General features: G+C 43.4%; 2 protein-coding genes and 1 long non-coding RNA gene across 4 annotated transcripts; 2 read left to right on the top strand and 1 right to left on the bottom strand.

Annotated features, from left to right (window-relative positions):
* The first annotated feature begins 7,102 nt into the window (after positions 1 to 7,102).
* Positions 7,103 to 9,168, top strand: higd1a (HIG1 hypoxia inducible domain family, member 1A). 2 transcript variants are annotated; one of them, XM_057055749.1, is made up of 4 exons: positions 7,103 to 7,291; positions 7,733 to 7,807; positions 8,046 to 8,180; positions 8,279 to 9,168. In XM_057055749.1, exons 2-4 carry the CDS (start codon positions 7,738 to 7,740, stop codon positions 8,335 to 8,337), a joined length of 264 nt encoding a protein of 87 aa, XP_056911729.1. In that variant the 5' UTR covers positions 7,103 to 7,291; positions 7,733 to 7,737; the 3' UTR covers positions 8,338 to 9,168. The 2 variants fall into 2 exon arrangements, with proteins under 2 accessions (XP_056911729.1, XP_056911730.1); XM_057055750.1 differs by having other exon boundaries at positions 7,149 to 7,222.
* A 257-nt stretch (positions 9,169 to 9,425) lies between these two features.
* ccdc13 (coiled-coil domain containing 13) lies at positions 9,426 to 15,771 on the top strand. Its single transcript, XM_057055738.1, has 13 exons — positions 9,426 to 10,057; positions 10,610 to 10,773; positions 10,901 to 11,040; positions 11,109 to 11,251; positions 11,321 to 11,404; positions 11,490 to 11,603; positions 11,689 to 11,793; positions 11,898 to 12,059; positions 12,164 to 12,340; positions 12,577 to 12,710; positions 12,947 to 13,009; positions 13,139 to 13,270; positions 13,914 to 15,771. Exons 2-13 carry the CDS (start codon positions 10,613 to 10,615, stop codon positions 14,029 to 14,031), a joined length of 1,533 nt encoding a protein of 510 aa, XP_056911718.1. The 5' UTR covers positions 9,426 to 10,057; positions 10,610 to 10,612; the 3' UTR covers positions 14,032 to 15,771.
* LOC130538338 (uncharacterized) lies at positions 10,550 to 12,582 on the bottom strand. The gene is made up of 5 exons (XR_008953846.1): positions 12,150 to 12,582; positions 11,867 to 12,016; positions 11,633 to 11,781; positions 11,001 to 11,155; positions 10,550 to 10,687 (listed from the first exon to the last, which is right to left on the bottom strand). It is a non-coding gene; the product is annotated as an uncharacterized LOC130538338 (long non-coding RNA).
* Positions 15,772 to 18,777: the final 3,006 nt, after the last annotated feature.

The raw sequence follows: 18,777 nt of genomic DNA, 5'->3' as shown, positions 1-18,777 counted from the left end.
ACAGCAGCAGCAAGTTCACCTTTGTTCATTTTTAAGCTGTTATTTGACTCAGACCTAATTCAAACAAAGAGTAAAAAGACAAAAGACCTTGTAATCTCAGATCTCAATATAATCTCAATATATTTTCATTCTTCATTTTTCACACTGTTATTTTCTTGCTGGAAATGGCTGTAACAGTGTCATATATATTTTTTCTGGCTAGCGTTAATATTGACTAATAGTTACCCGTGGTTGGAGGGTATGTTCTAATTAATGCCGACTCATCTGTTTGTCCAGTTTGTGAGCAGGAATTCACTTAGAGGGACAATAAAGTCAGCCACCCAACTGTGTCATTGTATCATCTGTTTGTGTTCCATCTCCTCTGGCTTAAGATTTTGTCCTGGGATTTCAATTTCCTCCTCATATTCTTTTTTAAGGATTGTGGGCTTTTTATTTTTCAAACATGAACAACAACGATCATGTTTAATAATCCTTAAAATGATTATTATTTATATTAGAGCTTGTCTAAGGCCGTAAGTAATGTACATGGGTGGGAGCTGAGTGGATTAAGCGCCATTTTCAGCCATAGTGCATAAAGTGATCTACTGGCAATGATGACCAGACACTTATGACTATTGCAGGTATTTTGTGGTGGACCATGTTGGACAGAGAAGAAGAGATCTGTGCAAACAGCTGCAGAAACCCAATCCAACCAAGGCTGCATGGTGAAAGAAGAAAAACTGGAAGAGCGGTAAATACTGCAGATAAAACTGAAGCTACGTTCCCTCAGAGCAGCTTTGTTTGTTCTGCCACTGTTGAGTGTCATTGAGGACACCAGAGGTGATTCTAGTCTCTGGGGTGTCTGGGCACAAATTCACAGGGGTTCCCTCCAACCAGTGTTCATCCTTATACAATAAATAATCTGACACTGAAAGGTAAGAGGTTTTCTTTTCAAGAGTGCTGATAAGTATCATTCCAAAACAAAATTATGTAGGTGGGGTAGAGGCCTTTTAATAAGTTCTTCGTTAGCCTATGGTTCGCCCCTTGGGGGTCCCCTCCTGGCCTGGGACCCCAAGCTTTCACCTACCGTGCCTATTGCCAGGCAACACCTCAAGATAGCAAGATAATGACCATGAGATTTCAACCATGAGAAGTGTTCTGATGATATTTAACCAGTAAAGCACTATAATGGTTAATTCCAGTCCTTGTAGTACATGTTGCCTATTCATAATTAACATGAAAAGTAGGCACATTAATCCTTTTAACTCCTTTTGTTGATATTTCATTCTTCCTAGATTGCAACATTACTGTACTGTAATAATGTTTGTTCAGGGAAAGTACAGCTTCTTCAGAAAACATCTTTATTAATGATTATAAAGACATTAGCTGCCTTGCCAAATGACCCAAGGTAACCATAGCAGCAGCAAGTTCACTTCTGTTCATTTTAAGCTGTTATTTGATGCTACACTCAGACCTAATTCTAACAAAAAGAGTTAATTTAAGTCCTGAACAGATGAGTAACTAATGCAAGGCTTTAATAAATAATTTTCAAAACCATTTCAGGCTCTAACATTGACCAATAACGAACCAATAACTATCTGTGGTTAGAGGTTATATTTCTTTAGTACAGGATTTGGTCTGAGGCAGTTAATTGATCATTTCATTTTAAAAAAGACATCCTGAATATTCATGAATCCAAAAAATCGATTAATATTTATATTAGTGCATTAAAAACACACTGAGAGAAGTGGAGCCTTCTTGGTGAACCTCAGGAAATTATGTATCCACCCAGATCTACTGGCAATAGGAAGAGACCCAGAAGTTTCAAAGTTCACAGCCACAGCAAACATGATTTCAAAGTCCCATGAAAAGGTAAAACTCCAAATATTCATGTTCATAACACTGCATTAATATACTCCTTTAAAGCCACATCATTAAGTATAATTAAGTATAATTTAAAATAAAATAGGGAGGGAAAAATATAGTCTAATATCTCAATTATAGCAAATTAATCAGGATCTAGTAATGTCCCAACCATTTCTTATCTGAGTTGATTTCTCTGCTTTTCTTTGGTGCTTAATTTTGTTGTGTGTGTTTGTTAAATGTTCGGTGCTTTGATTTTGTTGTTTTTGTCTCTTAAGCTTTACCCCTATGGCCTGCACCGGTATATTTATTTAAGTATGACCTTGACCGTCAGTAACTTGGATTTTTCAGTTTGATTTTTTTTCCTCCTTCTGAACCGTGTCAAGGGGAGAGTTTGCCCTGATAACATAAAAAGAGATAAACAGGGAGGGAGATAGAGAACGAGATGCTAAATAGGTTCATGTTCAGAAGTTTCTTTAGTGACTTTTATACAGCATTTTAGTGACTGCATGGATCATTATACCCCCCCCCCCCCCCCCCCCCCACACACACACACACACACACACATACACACACACCGTTATACTGTATGTTACAAAGGTACCGGAGCACCTCAGAATGTGATTAACTGGCATTTTATTGGATTTGTTGCTAAATGAATGTGTTGTGTCGACAGCCTAAATTTGGAAATGTGTGAATTAAAAATTAATTGTGTTCTAAAAGTTGTTTTCTGACATTAAGTCAAATGCATTCAATAGAATATAAATGGTGCCACAGTCTAATGTTAACATTATCATGGTTTGAAAGTAGACAAATTAAAAACCCAACTGTCCACACCCATTCTTGTCATATTATCTCAACTCCAGAAGAGTTGTGATGTAGCGCCACCTGCAGGATTTTCTGATTTACTGGGAAGAATCTGTGCAACTCCTTGGGGCACTGGTTAGTGTTAGCTGGGTTCCAGACTCTGTGCCTTTCAATGTACCGGTAGTATACTTGTTCACCTCATGTGGATGTCCACGCATGTTTGGGTGTTCTATGGGTGCTATTGAGTCAGACATGCACTGGTCCTATGTGCACTTGCATACCTGCTTCTCACCCAGTGTTCTGCTGCATTAGGCTGCATTAACTCATTAACTTCCACAGTATTGCTTTAGACTGGTTATGTGATCTCTTTATTACTGCACTTCTATTTACATATTCTGATTCAGAAGAAGGTTTATTGCCATTGTTCATGTAATACACAGTATTACACAAACTAGGAATTTGTCATGGTGTGCCGCTGCGGCATTCAACATAACACTAGACATCAACACCACACTAGAATAAGATAAATAAAATAAAATAAGACTTATATACAGTATATACATAAATAGTGAGTGGTAAGAAATAGTGCAGGTCCATGAGGAGTAATGTATTGTTTATGAGTCCGGCTGGCTGCTGTACATGGTGCTTAAGTGATAAGTCACTTGGTGTTCAGCAGCCTGATGGCAGAGGGGAAGAAGCTGTTGGTGTAGCGGGAGGTTCTGGTCCGAATGGACCGTAGTCTCCTGCCTGAGGGGAGGGGGGAAAACAGTCCGTGACCAGGGTGGGAAGGGTCGGCCGTGATCCGACCTGCACACCTCCGGGTCCTGGAGATATACAGGTCCTGGATGGATGGAAGCCTGCAGCCGATCACCTTCTCGGCAGCGCGCACGACGCGCTGCAGCCTCAGTCTGTCCCTGACGGTGGCGCCAGCATACCACACGGTGATGGAGGAGGTGAGGATGGACTCGATGATGGCCGTATAAAACTGCGCCAACATCCTGGGAGCCAGTTTGAGCTTCCTCAGCTTCCGTAGGAAGAACATCCTTTGCTGGGCCTTCTTGATGAGGGAGCTGATGGTTGGCTCCCACTTAAGGTCCCGGGTGATGGTGGTGCCCAGGAAGCGGAAGGAGTCCGTGATGGTGATGGGGGAGTCCATAAGGGCAAGGGGGGGCAAAGGGGCTGTAACTTTCCTGAAGTCCACAATCATCTCCACTGTTTTCTGAGCGTTCAGCTGCAGGTTGTTGTGTCCGCACCAGGACACCAGTCGAGCCACCTCCCTCCTGTAGGCGGTCTCATCGCCATTGGAGATGAGACCGATGAGGGTGGTGTCATCCGCAAACTTGATCAGTTTGACAGACTGGTGGCTTGAGGTGCAGCAGTTAGTGTACAGGGAGAAGAGGAGGGGGGAAAGTACACAGCCCTGGGGTGATCCGGTGCTGATGGTGACGGAGTCGGAGACAGTCTTCCCCAGCCGCACATACTGCCTCCGATCCGTCAGGAAGTGAGTGATCCACCTGCAGAGGGAGTCAGGCACACTAAGCTGGGACAGCTTGTCCTGTAGCAGAGCGGGGCGGATGGTATTGAATGCAGAGCTGAAGTCCACGAACAGGATCCTCGCGTAGGTTCCCGGGGAGTCCAGATGCTGCAGGATGGAGTGAAGGGCCAGGTTGACCGCGTCGTCCACAGATCTGTTGGCTCTGTAGGCGAACTGCAGTGGATCCAGGAGGGTGATGGACTTGAGGTGTGGCAGGATCAGGCGCTCTAAGGACTTCATGACTACAGAGGTGAGCGCCACAGGTCTGTAGTCGTTAAGCCCAGTGATCCGTGGCTTCTTGGGGACAGGGACGATGGTTGAGGTTTTGAGGCAGGCTGGCACCTGGCACGACTCCAGGGAGGAGTTGAAGATGTCTGTGAAGACAGGAGTCAGCTCCTCTGCGCAGTGCCTCAGGGTGGAGGGAGACACGCCGTCCGGGCCAGGGGCCTTGCGCGGGTTCAGCCTGGCGAACTGCCTGCGCACATCCTGCTCACTGATGGTGAATGAAGGGGGGGAGGAGGGGGGAACTGGTGGTAAGTGATGGGGGGGGGGACTGATGGTGAGTGGAGGGGGGGAGGAGGAGGGGACTGCCTTTGATGGAGTAAGGTCCATGGGGGCAGTGACACTGGGGGGAGGGGAGGTGTTGGGCATGGCTGACGAGGTGTCAAAGCGGGCATAGTGGAGGGACAGACTCTGACAAAGGGCTTTGTCGTCCTGACCCTTTGAAGCCTGAGGCCTGTAGTCGGTGATCTGCCTCAGGCCTCTCCACACAGAAGCAGAGTCGTTAGCAGTAAACTGCTGCTGAAGTTTCTCCGAATACACAGATTTAGCTCTCCTCAGTTCCTTGCTAAACCGGTATTTGGCCTCTCTGTAGCAGTCTCTGTCTCCACTTTTCAGCGCTGCTTCCTTTTCTTTCCTGATCTGTCTGAGTCTCGGTGTGAACCAGGGCTTGTCATTGGAGTAACTCACCCTAGTGCGCGTTGGTAGAATGCGCTCCTCACAAAAGTGGATATATGAGGTCACAGTGTCCGTGTACTCATCCAGATCATGTGTGGCCCCTTTAAACATGTCCCAGTCAGTTGTGTCCAAGCACGTGCGCAGCTCCTCCACAGCCTCACTGGTCCATCTCTTCGTGGTGCTCACGGATGGCTTTGTTAGTTTGAGTTTCTGTCTGTATGTGGGGATCAGGTGGACCATCACGTGATCAGACAGTCCTAGCGCAGCACGGGGGACGGCCCGATACGCGTCCTTCACTGTGGTGTAGCAGTGATCCAGCGTGTTCTCTGCTCTGGTGGGGCATTTGATAAACTGTTTGTACCTGGGGAGCTCGTATCTCAGGTTGCTCTGATTAAAGTCACCAAGCACGATAACCAGAGCGTCGGGATAGGTCCGCTCCACTTGTTGAATACAGTCCGCGAGCGTGCGCTGAGCCTCGCGCACGTCCGCATCTGGCGAGATGTAAACAGAGGCCAGAATGAATGAAGCGAACTCACGCGGAGAATAGAAGGGTCTGCAGTTGATGAAATAAATGTCATAAATTTACAGGTTTGTCAGGAAGCCAAGATAACAAATGATATTAAGATAATAGCAACTTATAATATTACCTAATCAGACAGGAACAAAAAGATCAAAGAAGTAAAAACAGATATGAATTTATTCTTATATTATTTTCATCCAGGGTTGATGGTTGTTTGAAGAACTGTTTGAATTTACCACTATAATTTGATCTATACAAGGCCTATTAGATTACAGATCAGATTAGGGCCACCTTGTCTTCAATAATTGCATAAAAGAAAGACCACGGGTACCACTTCAAAGTGATGCTCCAAAGCTTTTTTCTTTTTTTTAAATTTCCATTAAGGTTGGCTGTCCATCTGTTGTTTTGTCCGCCCATGACAGATGTAATGTGATAGCTGGAATTTGTATTTCTGTAAGTGGAGCTGAAAAAGTTAGGAACAGATTTGAATGAAATTTCATAGGCGATGATCGGAGCCCCTTAGCTTCGATCAGAAAGCAACCTGTGTTCCGTAGCCTTGTATTACCTCACAACATGTGGGTTTGTTTCAGGTTGAACACCGACCATTAAAGGAAGACTCAGATCCCTCCAAGTACCTTGGTTCTCTCATCGGAATCAGTATATAATCTGCCTCCTCAATCAACAATCCTTTCACTGAAGCTCACCCTCAAACACAAGATGAACAATATACGATGGAACAAAGTCAATGAAGGTATTTTAAGTCAGGAAATGTGGGGAGATTAGGTGCTTATTAGTGTTGTTAGCATTTTTTATCAGTGGTAGCAGTAGTAATAGTACTAATGGCCGCAGACTGATGTCGCACGTTGGAGGAACGTGCACACAGGAGGCCTCAAAACGACTGTTACGTCAGTCCAGAGAGTCGTTTTGAGAGGCACGTTCATTCCACCGTCAACCACCGTTATAGAACGTAAGCAAGCAAACACGCAACTAGATTAAAAAAATGAATCTAAATATATGGGGGGAAGTATATTTTTATATGTAGTCACGCCAGGATCGCTATCACTGTCAAGGGAGTAGCATAGCAGTTGTGTTTAGGCTACAACGGAGAGCAGGCTACTAACTCTACGTGTTGCGCTGAACGGACAAAACACTTAAAAAACACACTTATTTTATCTAGTAACCTTTCAATGCATTGGAAAAATGTTAAATGGATTAACACAGGATCATGTTGTGGATATTTAAACGTGGACAGTAAATATGCTGTTATAACAAGTAAAAGTATTAACATTACATCACATGTATGAACCAATTTACGTAATTAAAATAACATGGTCTGAAATATTTTAGGTATAATATAAGTCTAGTTTCATAAGTCTATGTTGAATGCTTGTTCCGCATTTGTATTTTCGTAGACATCTATTTTGTGTAATGAAACTCGACTTTCCGATTTTGCATGAAGATGCATGGGTAACTTCCCGTTGACGTCATAGCTACGCGAGAGACCGTACTCCCATGGTTACATCACGTACCGGCTCTTATCTTCAGTTTATCGTACCGACTTGGTGAGTTTTCCTTTTCAGGAACAAAGAACATCGCAGTTTTATTGATTTGATCTACGCACATCTGAAAAGGTAAGAACGAAAAAGCTCTCGTGGCTATGTACTTTAATAAGTGAAAGTACTACAAAACGAGTGCTTTAGTGGTCGTTCGATTATTTTGCTGTATTTGATACATGAAAGATTTTTATTCGGCATTAAGTCTCATTGATATAAGTCTTTAAAATGGATCATTGAGCCTCTATCTTGTACATTATAGTGCGTATTCTTCTGGTTGCCCTTCATGTGTAACCTCTGAGCTTTCCGGGTAGCAGCCGAGCCGGAACAGACGGTTCCTTAATCAACTATGGACCCCTGGCTTTCAGTCATTTAACGTTCTGGCTTTTTTTTTTTTTTTTAACATCTATTTTTAGAGATTTGGCATTAAAATAAAAAGCTAAAAAAAAAGTAATTAAACTGCCATGGTACGTTTTATGAAATCAATTACTAATGCTGTCATTTTCTTTATCAATTTAGGAAAGATGTCTGGCATTGAGGAAAATGAGTCCAAATTCCTTCGGAAAGCAAAGGAAAATCCATTTGTTCCAGTGGGTAAGTGCTCCTTCTAATGAATGAATATTACACATCACCCCTTCCCCGCCTTCCTGAGACCTTTTGGGAATTTACTATGTAAACTTTGTGCAATCTTGTCTTGGAATTGGCCACTTATGATCTCATTACATTTTAAGACAGATCCACCCTTTCTAGGTCGATCCTGAGCGGGGATTTGATTTTTATCTATTTTTAAAAAGGTATGTCAAAAAGTTCATGGAAAATCTGCTCTTTGTAGGAATGGCAGGATTCTTAGCCATTGTTGGCTACAGACTGATGAAAATGAGAAGTCGCGGAGATACCAAGATGTCAGTTCACCTGATCCACATGCGTGTGGCTGCACAAGGCTTTGTGGTTGGCGCCATGACTGTTGGTACGTAGTGTGCAGCATCACCTTTCCGATTCTCTTCTATTTTGAGTCAGTCTGAAATCTGTCATTGACAGTAACTCTTCTCTGTTTCTTTGTTCCAGGTGTCTTGTTTTCAATGTACAAGGACTACTTTGCAAAACCTAAAGAAAATCACAAGTAGAGAGAAGGACTGAACACGATACAGATTATTATAACCTCTAAAGTTTTATACACAATGGCTGATGGTACCCATGACCCACTTCAGCAAAACTTAGTAAGGCAGTTCCAGTAAAAAATACATCGCTGCTGCCATTTAGGTGTTTTCACTTTTAGTTTTAACTATTGTGAATTTGTACTGTAATTAATAACTTTTTTTCCAGTTTTGCCTCCATAGTAAGAAAGTTCTGGGACATTTGTTTGGCATTTTCTTTCCAGATCTGTGTGAATCCCCTATAGATATTTCCTCAAACAGTCAATGCCCCATAGGTATATGTGAGTGATCCGTGATGGACTGCTGGTGATCTGTCCAGAGTGTAATCATCCCTCTTATCCCTCAGCTGGGATCGACTTCAGCACTCTGCGCATGACTGAATGGATCGGTCTGCTGTGTTCATGGGTTTACTAACATTCATTTGCCGTTTTTACAATGCGCTCACCTTAGCTAACATTTGGAAGATGTGGTAGATCATCTTGTGGGATTCTCTCTCTCTTTCTCTAACTCTCTCTCACACACGGTAAAGAAACCATTTTTCTTCAGTGAACAGAAAGGCCAAATATACACTCACATACAAAGGGGTCCAACTTCTATTCCATCACTCTGTTTTAGTAAATGTGGTACACCTGCTGAACATGCAATAACATTAAAATATCAAAAAATAGGACATTTTATAAATATAAATGCCTTGTTAATGTATTGTGAAGTATTATGTATAATATACAGTATATGAATACAAATACTTGAGATTTCTTTTAAAATGCTTATTTCCTTTACAAAATAAAGAAATCTTAACTACATTGGCTCACTGTTTTGTTTAACAAGCTCCATTGAGAATATTTAACATTTGAATATATACACATACAGTGTGTGTATGTATGTATGTATGTATTTAGCTTAACTCTGACACTGTTTTCAAGTGCTCTCTTCTTATGTTTTGGGTGTTGCCAAACGTGTAAATTATCTTACAAAATATAAAATTTTATTTTACTTTATATTCTTTTACAGCCACTGTTATAATAATAAAAGTTTGATTTCCTTCTAAACACACCCAACCAGCATTGTGAAATAGACGTCCCTTAACTGGGAACCAACATCTGACACTACATCCAGGAAATGTATCACATTGCCACATGACGTTTATTTTTCAGTATTTGGGGGAAATATTAAAATAACACTTTCTGTTTTCATATGACTTGAACAAAAAAAAACAGAAGAGAGCGAGGAACATTTGGAAAGCGTCTTTAACGCCCCCTTGTGGACATATTGGTGCGTTGGCAGTGTCCAAGGATAAAAAATAGAAATAATGCCATTAACGTCTATTAAACATCACCAAACCATAAATGGGGAGAGCAATTTTCACCAACCACATTGTGGAAGCCAAAAGGAAACGGTTATTTGAAATAAATGGCCAGTCGCACCAGTTGTGACCTTCTGTTTTTTTTTATTCACTTAAAAAACACTTTGTTCGCTTGTTTATTTTTATCGAGTATTTAATTCGGATTAAATTGTACTTCAAAGCTTGTCGTTATCAGGCCCCTTGCTTGTTCCCGCGAGATCTTGTCCGCTCGTCGAGTGCCGTTGCCCTGGCGACCGAAACGCCGCAATTAGCTGCCACTGCCTCGACAGGCTGTAGCGAACGATGCGGTGCAAAACAGCCTCGAATTTCCTGCAACTTGCCTGACCGGTGAGCATTATTTATGTTATATTATTGTCATCTTCACATGATATCAAACATTTGTGCATTTTTAACCCCTAAGCTTTAGGTTAGTCATCTAATTATATCAAATCTTTTGGAGTTCCTATGTAGAAAAATTAAGATCTCCATAATTTATGGTCATTCTCTGCACATCTAGCGTTCTGCAGATTAAAAGATGCAGAGAGTGTTCAAAATGAGAGATTCAAGTCTTTTAATAACCTAATGATAAATATACATTTTATTCATTGGTGCTTTTCTGGACATGCAAGGTCACCTTAGAGCATATACCAATAAACAATAAATAAAGAGATACATTACAAAGCACAATAGAAATCAAAACAAAGTAGTGGAGGGGGTTGTGGTAATTTTGAAATAATTAAAATTTAAGGATAGGTTTGTTCGGGAGACCAAAAAGAATGCAGTTACAATAATCAAGGCGGTGACTGGGGGAAGAGACGGAAGCAGGTGAGAGGTGTTCTAAAGATGAAAATATACTATATATCACTACATATTTGGCTTCTTCTCTTCTCTTTACCAAAGGTCATGGATAACGATGGTGAGCTGAATCATCTGCGGCTGCAGTTCCAAGCACTGCAGCAACAGCAGGAAAAAAGAAAACTGGACAGGAAAAAGGAAAGAGAGGCCAACAAGGTCGTTACCCAGGATTATTTAGATGTTTCTCAGCCTGACATTAGCATTGACAGGTGAGTATCAACAACGGTCAATTGAGTAATTAACTGTTTAAGGCCTATAAGTTTAATTTAAATTCAATTTAAATGACCTATATCAACAAATCATGCCTGTATAAACTTTCTTTTTACCTTCTTATAGTTCTGAGAATGAATATTTACAAGACCAGCTGAGGGAGCTTAAAGATGAAAATAGTCGCCTCTTCAAACTTGTGAGTGAAAAGGAGTTTGAAATTAAACACCTTAAGAGGAAGAGAGAGGAGGAGCGACTGGCTTTGGCAGGTATGTGGACATCAGGCAGCGGCGAACACACCACAGCTTCCTCAACACCTGGCTGCTCTTTTGTCCAGGCGTGTCGGGCTTGGCGGGAGACGCAGCCGCCACCAAAATCGTGGAGCTGTCCAAGAAGAACAGAGAGCTGTCCTGCGATATCGAGCGAGAGAAGCTGAAATCCAAACAAAACTCTGGCAGAATCAGAGAGCTTGAGAAGGAGGTAGCGCACAGGGCGTGATTTATGTCAGAGGAGCTAAACCAGGATTATTGTTGTGCCTTTTCTTCACAGTTGCAGGATCTGCTGCCACTTTTATCAGCCGAGCAGAAGAATGATGCAAAGACATCCAATAAGAGGGCAACTAATGGCTGCGAGGTATTGCGCAATCCCGTTCTCTTAACACATCTGACTGTGATTCAGGCTCAACAGTTTCTCACGTGTTTACAAAAAAAAAAAGCAGGAAACCCCCCCGATGAAGTCACTGCAGGAGAAACTGTCCGCTGCCCTCTTGAAAGTGTCAGAGTATCGAAACCAGCTTCAGTCTGTCAGACAGGAGTTGAAGATGGCTCATAAGTAGTTACTTATTACACTTCAGTCACTTACTCATATTCTGGAGTGATTTCTTTGTTCTTTGTTGTGATGTGTTACTGCTGTTGCAGGTTTTGGCCAGTGAGGTTGGAGAGGAGGTCAATCTGCAGCAGCTGATAAGCTCCCCAGGGACCTTCAGAGGCCGAGCCCAGCAGATACTGGCTCTACAGACGAGGGCAAGCAAAGCTTTACTCTCTTTGGGCTGCGAATCACTGCTTGTGTTACTCAAAGCTCTGAAAGTTTACTCACAATGTGGCTGACAAAATGCGCTGTGCAACAGTTGCGAGATCTGGAGCAGCAGCTGAATCCATCGACTCAGAGAAGGCCGCCCAGCCCGGAGGAGGCATTTTATGGTGTGGGGCTCCTGCATACAACCCCTCCTCAAGAGAGGAACCTCAGCTACATCCGCAGCATTGAGAAGGAGAAGAGGGAAGCATTTGAGGTGGCTAAAGTGCATGTAGAGTAATAATAATAATAATAATAATAAACTTTTATCTGGTTCTGGCAGTCTGCTCTGGCACGTCTTACTCACACGCTTGTTTTCAGAGGCTCTCCGTGGACCACGAAGGTCTCCTGAAGGACCACGAGGATGTGAGGAAGAAGCTGGACGCCTCCAAGGCCCGAAACAAATCTTTGTCTGCTGAATTGAAAGCTCTGAAGGTCCAAATGTCCGCCCTGCTGGAGAAGGGTAAACACGACGATGAGCTCGTGGATGTTCTGCTGGTGAGGTGTTAAGATAAAATAAATTCACTGACACCCTGTTGGGCATTTTCTTTTAACAACTATTTTAATTTAAGATGCTAATGATGCGAAGACCAACAGTTATACTGTCAGGTTGTCCAACTGGAATGTAAATAACGCAAGTTTACATAAAAATGGGTATATGTTACAAAGACCAAATAGGCATTTATGCGTTTTAATAAATTTCGAGCTACGATTGTTGCTTTTACATCTACCAGAAGCAGCAGACACAGATGCAGGAGCTGCTCCGGCAGCTCAGCCAGCAGCAGAAGAAATCCCAACCGAGCGTGTCAATCTGCAGTTCCACAAGACTCCCTGAAGAGGGCGACATTCCCAAGCAAGTCTCATTTGGGTAGTCACATTTATAAAAAGGAATAAAAAATAAAGGATCACGTGAGCACCTCACAGGTCACTAAGATGGCCCTCTCGATACTGTTGTTGTGAAACATTGTTCTGAGGTATATAACCTGGTTCACTAAATCCTTCTGGCTTATGGGGACTTTACAGATCCAATTGTTTGTTGAGGTTTCTCTGGCAGTTAATTAATCTAAAATTGTGTTACGTCCTTCCATTTTTGTCTCTTTTTAGATCAGCTTCTAAATTTGGTCATAAACTGGTGCTGCCTGCTGTGGGAAACAGCGTGGAAGTTAAGTAAGTGAAGAGAAACCTGCTGCTGTTCATTCAATGATGCCTAGGACAGTGCAAAAGATGAAGCCAATAATAGTTGAAGACATCCTAAAAAGCACACGTTCACCCTTTTTCCTCCTGTCTTGTTCTCAGTGGCCCAACAGCTTCAAAGTGTCCAACCTGCTCAGCGGATGTGAGTGAACTGATGACCCAGTCGAACCAGTACAGAATCCTCTGCGAGGAGAGAGACAAACTCCTCGAGCTGGTTCACATCCTACAGACAAAGTAAGACCCGTTTTAACCTTTGTTCATCCTTTCCCAAAGCGAGATAACTTATTTTAAAAACACGAGCCGTCCGACTCCCACGAAAAGCAGCGACATGTGCGTTTAGTCCTCGAGATGGCAGTGTCCGTGCACGAGTCCAGCTCAGTGACTGACACAAGGAACACTGGACCTTTTAAGATGTTATTTTCCATGTTTTATTTTCATCTGGAAATCCAATTCAGTGGATTAAAAACACGAGCAAGCACAGTAGAGCACATGTCTCAGCCAAGGGCCGACAGGCTCCTGAAATTAGCATTCTTGGATCTGCCCATTTTTCCAGAATCACAGCAAAATGTAATGCGTTCTTACGAAGGCCCGTTCCTCACCCCACAACCCCACCGGGTTTTGTCGAAGGCTTATCTTGTTTTTTGCATAATCTTGCAAAAAAAAATCTTAGTAAATGTTGAATAAAGTATCCAGCATGATATTATTCTCTCCATTCATTAGTTGGTTCCAAAGTCATGGACACGTACTACTCCTTTCATTTTCCCTTTGTTGTCTTTCAATATAGTTCATTCACCTTGATTTGAAGGTACATTAATCAAATTTCCTGCACCAACACCATGAAAAAGAGTGTAAATTTGAAACTGCTTGACTTCACCAGAGAAAAAGAAGTCAGTCAGAAGCTTCTGGAGGCCCAGCTGAAGTACCAAGAAGAGCGCCGCAGGATGGTGATCCTTGAGCAAAAGATGGAAGACGTAAAATCAGATTCAACTCAATGATAGCAGCGAAGATGCTCCTTCCTGGGATCACACAAGGAGAATGTAAAGAATGCTATTTTTAATACGACCCTGGTGGAGGCTACATGCTGCGGGCGGGCTGAACAAGCTGTCCGGCAGCGGACTGTTCGTGCATCCGTGACAACGCCGGAGATGTTCTGAACCGAGCATAAGCACGGTTTTAGTTTTAGACCGCGATCATAAGACACGGCAACGCTCTAAACCCATATGTTAGTCCCGCACAGAGATGTCCTTGTTGTCCGCTCTTACTTAGCTGGAGGAGCGGAGGCTCTGTGGGCATCGCTTAGAGCACTCTCCAACGTGACCCGAGGCTCTGCAGTGACATGATGAGATAAGTCAAGCATGCTTTTGCTGCGGGCTTCGTGACAGCCGAGACGAGATGTTAACCAGGGGAAGAGGCCGGATCCTTCACAACCTCATGTCCACTACCTTCTCCCAACTCGTGACGCACAGCCGCCTGCAGGAGAGAGGCTTCTGTCAAACAAACACATTACAGCTCTCCATTCTGTTCCTAATTTAAATCCCCTAAGATGGTTTGCGACGGTTGCTTTGTGTTGGGTTATCTTGAGGAGGAGAGCTTTTATGTATTCCCTAATGGCACAAGACAAGCATTCTTACTAATTGCTGAAATGTTGGCCTCTGAAAGGATGTCTCCCCATGGTTCTGTTCCTTCTGCGTATGCTGCTTTTAAATGTCACGGCTGTAACATGTCTAGGCATCGTACTGTATATGATTTGAGAGAACTTTATAGATAATGTTGGAATCGTATAACCCCTCTGCATGCAAATGGAACATCCATTTAATCAGTAAAAGTGATGTCTCAATATCTTAGATTTATTATTTGCCTCTCATGGTGTAACTCTCCTGGAGGGTTTGAATTTTTCTTGGCTCCAGATAGTTGTACTTCGATGTGTAACACGCCAGTCCAAATACTAAACGCCCCAGTGAAGTTCATCGGGCCTTCAATATGCATTTCAAATATTCCTCCTAATCAGGTCTGACTTGAGACCAGCTGTGTGGGAATAGCGGTTGAAAATGAATGCGGCACGGCTTCCAATGCAGTCGCTCCGTGCATTCCCTGGAGCGCGTCACATGAACAGTGCGTGGGCCTGTAGCTCGCCATTTTAGCTGGTAAATCCACAGGTTGCCTGGACACGAGCAGCCAAGAGGGAGTGGCCCGTACGTTCGTGCTACCATTCAAGTTAATTTCTTCTGATGTAGCCAAAAGGATTTCAACGGACTTCCCTCTCCCCCCCATCCCGTCCTTCCACATCACGCTTAATTTGAAACCGTGGCTGAGTTAGTGTGCTGCTTCAAATACCACACTATTTCTTCCAGGACCCTGTGGGAGATTGGCAGGTCCCCGCTGGACTCGGCGAGAAAGTGCCACAAGACAAAAATATCAGAGTTTGCAAGTGATGAAGAAAACCTTTATGCTCAGAGTAACAAAAACCAGCTTGTGTTGAATACCTCCAGGAAAGAAGGAGAGCGGACTTAGGAGTGTCTCTGCACGACCAGATGAGACACCACAACCTCCATGTGGAGACGCCCGCAGGACTGACAACCACGCATCACACCGTGCGACATGCAGCGGGGTATTTGTTGATGGGAAGTGACTCGGTGGCGTTTTAAGAAAAATACCTCGAAGTTGCCCAAATGTGGAATGTAAGACCGACGATTCCGGCTTGTAGACCTGAAATTAAATTCTCTGCGGCGTCCTAATTTTTGATGATCGTTTGAGTGAAAAAACTCTGTTGTTATCGACTGGCTACACTCGTTGAGGAGGCTCATTAGAGAGTGTCATCCCTTTTAAATAAGCAACACACGCGGCTGGACAATTTTAATATTGTTTTATGCAGCTGGATTACGCAGAAAGGTGTAGATTTATTCCAAAATGCCCAATAACCCACCAAACCAAACACAAACTTATGTAAACACGGCGCACGTAAACAGCCTCACCTATTTGTCATTCCAGGTTTGAATGACTCCTTTCTCCATCCTTCTCCTCAGAGGTATTCCCTCGTTCTGGACCAATGCTTCCTGCAGACCATTGACTGCATCCAGAAGCTAAAGTAAACAGTGGCGCTGTGAGCGCAGAGGTTAAAGTTAGCCATCAGTATATGAGGGATCTGTGAACTTTCCTCGGGCCAGAAAACGGTTTGTGCCTCTATGAGTCCATTCATCTGCTGCTGCCTCTCATTTACATGCAATGGAAAGAAAATAAACATCAGAGTCCTAATGTGCTCATTTACAGTAAGAGGAAATAAATAAGCTGCTATCGTTGCAGAGACGGGGCTGGGCTGACGGGGCGGACGCTTATCAGCCAAATTCAGCCCTCGAGGCCGGTCTTATTCAGTTTTGAAGTCCTCTTTCAGCACAGCTCATGAGTTTGCAGGAGAAAGTTCGGCTGATCGTGCGACACACCTTCACCACGACAGCCGCGGTTTTCCGACCAGTTCACCAATGTCCAGTAGCCACTACGGAATTGTTCAGTGTCTCCTAATTCCATTATTCATTAGAGCTGAAACAATGCAGCTTAAAGATAATTAGATCTACTGTGTGCTCAGTCCTTTGTACACAGCCCTCCTGCACCAAGGCATATCAGCACACTCCTAATTATATTGGTCTTTACAGTTGGGAATAAACCAGTATACTGTAAAGAAAATTGCTGCCTCTGGGGAGGTAAACAAATGCATAAGGCCTGAATCTAGGCCAGCTAGAGTTCTGTTATCTTGCTTGAAGACATTTTGCTGATCATCCAAAAGGCTTCTTATTTATGGAATTAATTAATTAACAAACTGCAGGAACCTTTTGTGTGAGAGCTGATAAGTCTGCACTGTAAACAAGTCAGCAGAAGTCCAGTGGCCCTGGAATAAAGCACTCAGCTACCGCAACCTTTGCTGTCAGAATCTGTAAATTCAGATAAAGTGTCTGCATGCTCTTGGTTATCCATAAACCAGGTCAAGGTGTTTGAGTCAAAGGCAGCTGAACCTCCTGCAGACAGGACAGGGGGGGGATCAGTGTGGATCTGGGTGCTTTTGTCCCAAACTGTCATCATGTGATTATTGAAAGGTCAGAAAATGAGCGAACAGGGATTAAGGGCTTTCCAAACTGTGGTTGGTGCCTGACAGGCCTCCTCTGCACACCATTTATTCTGGTTTGACCTCGAGGGTGTCCTTCGCCTTTCCTAATCACATATTGTCACATGTTGATCCGGATATATTAGAAAAAATTGCAGTTGTGGATGTTTGACTCAGTGACGGTGTGATGTGCTTCCATCACCTGCTGGTGCAGATATCCCCGGTGTCCCAACGGCCAACTGGCGCAGTGACGTTGATATCGCGGAGTTTGATCACTTCTGGAGACGGAGAGCAGCAAAAAAGCTGAGTCGAGCGTCACAGAGAGGCTGATATTATTGGAAAGGCGGCGGGGAGGTGACCTCCCAGCTGAGCCCCGTGACACTCTGAGAGGCTGCAGCTGCTTGGTGGTGGTGTGTGTGTGTGTATAAAAGCTTTGTGTAAAAAGCTTTGTTCTGATGTTTCGCAATCCGCTAAGGAAAATGAAAATAATAACCTCCCCGCATCATCAACAGACCTCTTGTTTCTGCTCGCATTACTCATGTACTACATATCTTCTAGCCCTCTCAAACCAGGTGCTGAGTGCTTGTGGTGTGTTTCTCCTGCCGCATCGAATGTCCTGGCGCTCAGAACACAGCGTGTCCCACTGGAGGAAGCGTCTGTCTATTATAATCAAACAAGTGATCCGACCTTCAGCTTAGACGCTGGCTCGCACCAGGCGTCATCCTCCGCCCGCTCTGAAACATCACTCAAGCGCCACTAACACATCCTGGAATATTCATGTTGAATATGTATTATTTATGCTGAACATATATACTTTCAAAGACACCGGTCGAATAAATTGCAGGGATTTTTTTTTTCCAAGAAGCAAAAGGTTGCCTCAAACTGGGCTCCAAACAGAGGAAAAAATAAATCAGAGATTATTTCATATGTCCTGTAATCCAGATTGACCCGATCTGATACCTGAGGGGGGAGGGGCAGCGGCCCAACTGATCCACGAGTGCTGGATTGTACCAAGCTTTTGAAAAGGCTGTATTTATCTGTTTATTTAAGGATTTATTGAATGAACTATGTGTGTGGGTTAACAAATACTATGAATGACCCCTTGCAAGAATGCCGATATGAACCTCTGTGAGTGCTATATGTAACACAGCACTTGAATGTATTAATGCTGCCTTTCCTGTCATTTTTTTTGCCCTGTATTTAATATTGCCGATGACACGGTGGACAGTGTTGGAGTGACACTTGGTCTGGTCTGACAGGTCATGGCAGCTGTTACACCAGGCAAAGCCAGAAACAGGAATTTAAAGTCTTTAAAGTCCCAGATCTAATCAACCCAAAAGAGCTGCAGGTGAGTGAGGTGCCGGCTCAGACCTGCCTGCCAGGGAATGGGGGAAAAAACAGGAAAAACCAAACAAAAACACAGTAGGGACCGAAGAAGAAAGACAAAATGGCTCTGAATGGGAGTGAATTAGCCATGAATGGAAGCTGTGGGGGTTTGGGAGCAGCAAAAGTGCCATTGAGCCTGATCCACTTATGTTTAAATGCTCAATCGCCACTTTATTGACCTGCTCAGTGATAGCTAAATAGAGCCCTGCCAGGTATTTTGTATTTCAGGGGTCAGTGGATGTGAATTTAAAATCAGCCTCTC

The sequence above is a fragment of the Takifugu flavidus genome, chromosome 15 (assembly GCF_003711565.1).
Source record: "Takifugu flavidus isolate HTHZ2018 chromosome 15, ASM371156v2, whole genome shotgun sequence".
Lineage (NCBI taxonomy): Eukaryota > Metazoa > Chordata > Actinopteri > Tetraodontiformes > Tetraodontidae > Takifugu > Takifugu flavidus.
Note: the sequence above shows the minus strand (reverse complement) of the source record. Positions and strands in the feature narration are given on the sequence as shown.

Coding starts and splice junctions, on each gene's coding strand:
- higd1a (XM_057055749.1), top strand. CDS start 7,738: ATGTCTGGCATTGAGGAAAATGAGTCCAAATTCCTTCGGAAAGCAAAG. Junction 7,808..8,045: donor AAATCCATTTGTTCCAGTGG/GTAAGTGCTCCT, acceptor TGCTCTTTGTAG/GAATGGCAGGATTCTTAGCC. Junction 8,181..8,278: donor GGTTGGCGCCATGACTGTTG/GTACGTAGTGTG, acceptor TCTTTGTTCCAG/GTGTCTTGTTTTCAATGTAC.
- ccdc13 (XM_057055738.1), top strand. CDS start 10,613: ATGGATAACGATGGTGAGCTGAATCATCTGCGGCTGCAGTTCCAAGCA. Junction 11,604..11,688: donor AGTTGAAGATGGCTCATAAG/TAGTTACTTATT, acceptor CTGCTGTTGCAG/GTTTTGGCCAGTGAGGTTGG. Junction 13,010..13,138: donor GGAAACAGCGTGGAAGTTAA/GTAAGTGAAGAG, acceptor TCTTGTTCTCAG/TGGCCCAACAGCTTCAAAGT.